Source organism: Oratosquilla oratoria, chromosome 18, assembly GCF_046742065.1.
Source record: "Oratosquilla oratoria isolate Oo_2021 chromosome 18, ASM4674206v1, whole genome shotgun sequence".
NCBI lineage: Eukaryota > Metazoa > Arthropoda > Malacostraca > Stomatopoda > Squillidae > Oratosquilla > Oratosquilla oratoria.
Genome location: NC_134794.1, coordinates 54,562,364 through 54,564,538, shown reverse-complemented (window position 1 = coordinate 54,564,538; position 2,175 = coordinate 54,562,364). Strand labels below are relative to the sequence as shown.

At 41.1% G+C, this 2,175-nt stretch overlaps 1 protein-coding gene across 1 annotated transcript in view; it reads left to right on the top strand.

Moving 5' to 3' along the window:
- The first annotated feature begins 1,260 nt into the window (after nt 1-1,260).
- The window catches only part of LOC143034935 (uncharacterized), a 13,912-nt gene continuing 12,997 nt past the window's right edge, over nt 1,261-2,175 (top strand). Inside the window, exon 1 of the mRNA XM_076201285.1 lies at nt 1,261-1,390. Coding sequence (XP_076057400.1) covers nt 1,385-1,390 — 6 coding nt within the window. The 5' untranslated portion in view covers nt 1,261-1,384. The remainder of the gene's footprint in view (nt 1,391-2,175) is intronic.

Here is a 2,175-nt window from a genome sequence, read left to right as displayed (position 1 = left end):
GCGCATGCGTGTACACACTAAGCTTGAGCGCGTGTATATGTATTTTGACCCACGTGTACGTGCAGACGCACACATACACACACGTGCTTACATTTATGAATAAAAATCATTGCACACGTATTCACACGTGTTTATGCAGTTGGAGACACCTGCACACATCCATGTATTTACTTAATTGCATTTACCTAATTGCAATAAAGTATATAGGAAAGAAGAACAATAATTATGTCCTACCTTCAGACAAGAGCGCATGCACGCGCACGATCGTACACATACGAACGGCTGGTGTAGTAGTTAGTGTCTCGCTTAGCCAACTCAGCAGAGCCTAGATCGAGTTTTTTCAGCGGTTGAAAAGCATCACATTTCTGGAAACCGATATAATTTCCCTTTGAGCAAAATGGGGCGAGTCAGGGAGTGGAGACGGAGGGGTTGGTAGGTCGGGTCATACGAGCTGCAATGAGGTCATCATACGGAATATAACAGCTGTCAACCACAAGTCGAGCACGTGATCCATAAAAGTTAGTAAAACGCACACACAAGCACACACACACAAGCACATCATGAAGGAGATCAAGAAACCTTGATTTGTAAACCTAGATTATATATATATACCCAGCCAAATCAGTAATCTAATCTAAAACTAAGTGCGCTAGGTTAAGAAAATGGGGCGGGACCCATGAGCGTAGCTCCTCTTCTTTGTATTAGAATCAGATAAATACAGTTAGGTATATATATTACCTACATCTAAACGAGCATGATCAAGAGGGCTGGTATCTTATTTATTTCTCACATTGTTTCCACTATATTTTTCCTATATATTAACCCCGCACTCCTTCACGTCCATCTCCTTTTATCTACTTTCATTTTTGTCGCCGTCAGTGATCGTTTCCTCTCTTACGCCTCTGCAGGAGGAGCCGTCTCGACACAGAAAAAAAAAAGGCCAGCACATGTAAGATTCCCACTTGGAAGTGGAAAATACGCGCTGCATTTCCTTGAGCTTGAACGAAAAGCAAATGTAAATGTGCGACGCTTTCGTCTGCGTTAAGCCGAATCCTGGTTGCGTTCTCGTCCTATTAATTCTGATTGCTTGGAGATAAAAAATCGAAACATTCTGATAAAAACGAAATATTAGTTGGGCAGTTGCAGAGCGAGGTTCGGCCCTTCCTTGCCTAAACGAGGTGGAGAGGGGCGGAGCAAAAAAGTGAGAGTTGATATATAAGACGGGCTCCTTTCGCCCGGTCACACAACGGTTCTCGCAACAGCAAGCACTGGGTTACTACGGATCCATCCCACTTCCTGCACTGACCATCGCCTGCTCTCCGCCCTCACGACTTGACCCCAGGATTGCAGCGTGGTGCCCACCTAGTGGAAGTACCCGACCAAGATGGTGGTTAGTTTAACAGTGAAAAGTGTGTATCGAGTGCAGTGTGGGAAGGGCATAGAGAGGGAAGGGGAAGTGTATTATGTACCTCTCGTTTTCTAGTGTAGCGACCCACGGCGGCAATAACCCCTATCGCTTTTTACAACTTTTGCATGCATTGCCGCTGTACCATTCCACAGCTGTTTGCTGTATCAACTGATCTGACAAAATGTAAATTCCTGTGCGACCTGGGGTAGGTCTTCCTCAAAATACGTGTAACAAGATGATCATTTAGATATTTTTGCCTAGTTGCTTGGCTGGCCAACCAGTAAAGTCAGCATTGCTCAACTACTCTGTTGTTAGAGTCCATGACTTGCTGCAGTAAATAGACCCTTTGTTCTGGTTATAATCATTTCTAAGAAAGATTTCCGTCAGTAATGAAGTCATGGGAAAGGAACATTACACAATCTGGCGTGAAAGAAGTCAGACTAATGACAACGTCTGTTCAAACGGCATATCATATCATCATCATCATGGAAAGAGATGCATAATACTTATTGATCTACAATTAAAAAAGAAAAGAAAACATGCACAACGATATATGTATATATATATATATACATATATATATATATATATATATATATATATATATATATATATATATATATGTATATATATATCTATATATATATACATATATACATATATATATATATATGCTCATAAGAACACTGGTACGTGTGCTCACTTATGCAAAGTAGACCACTTGGAAAAAAATACTAACGATCCAGAGCGCTTTCGTATATTACATC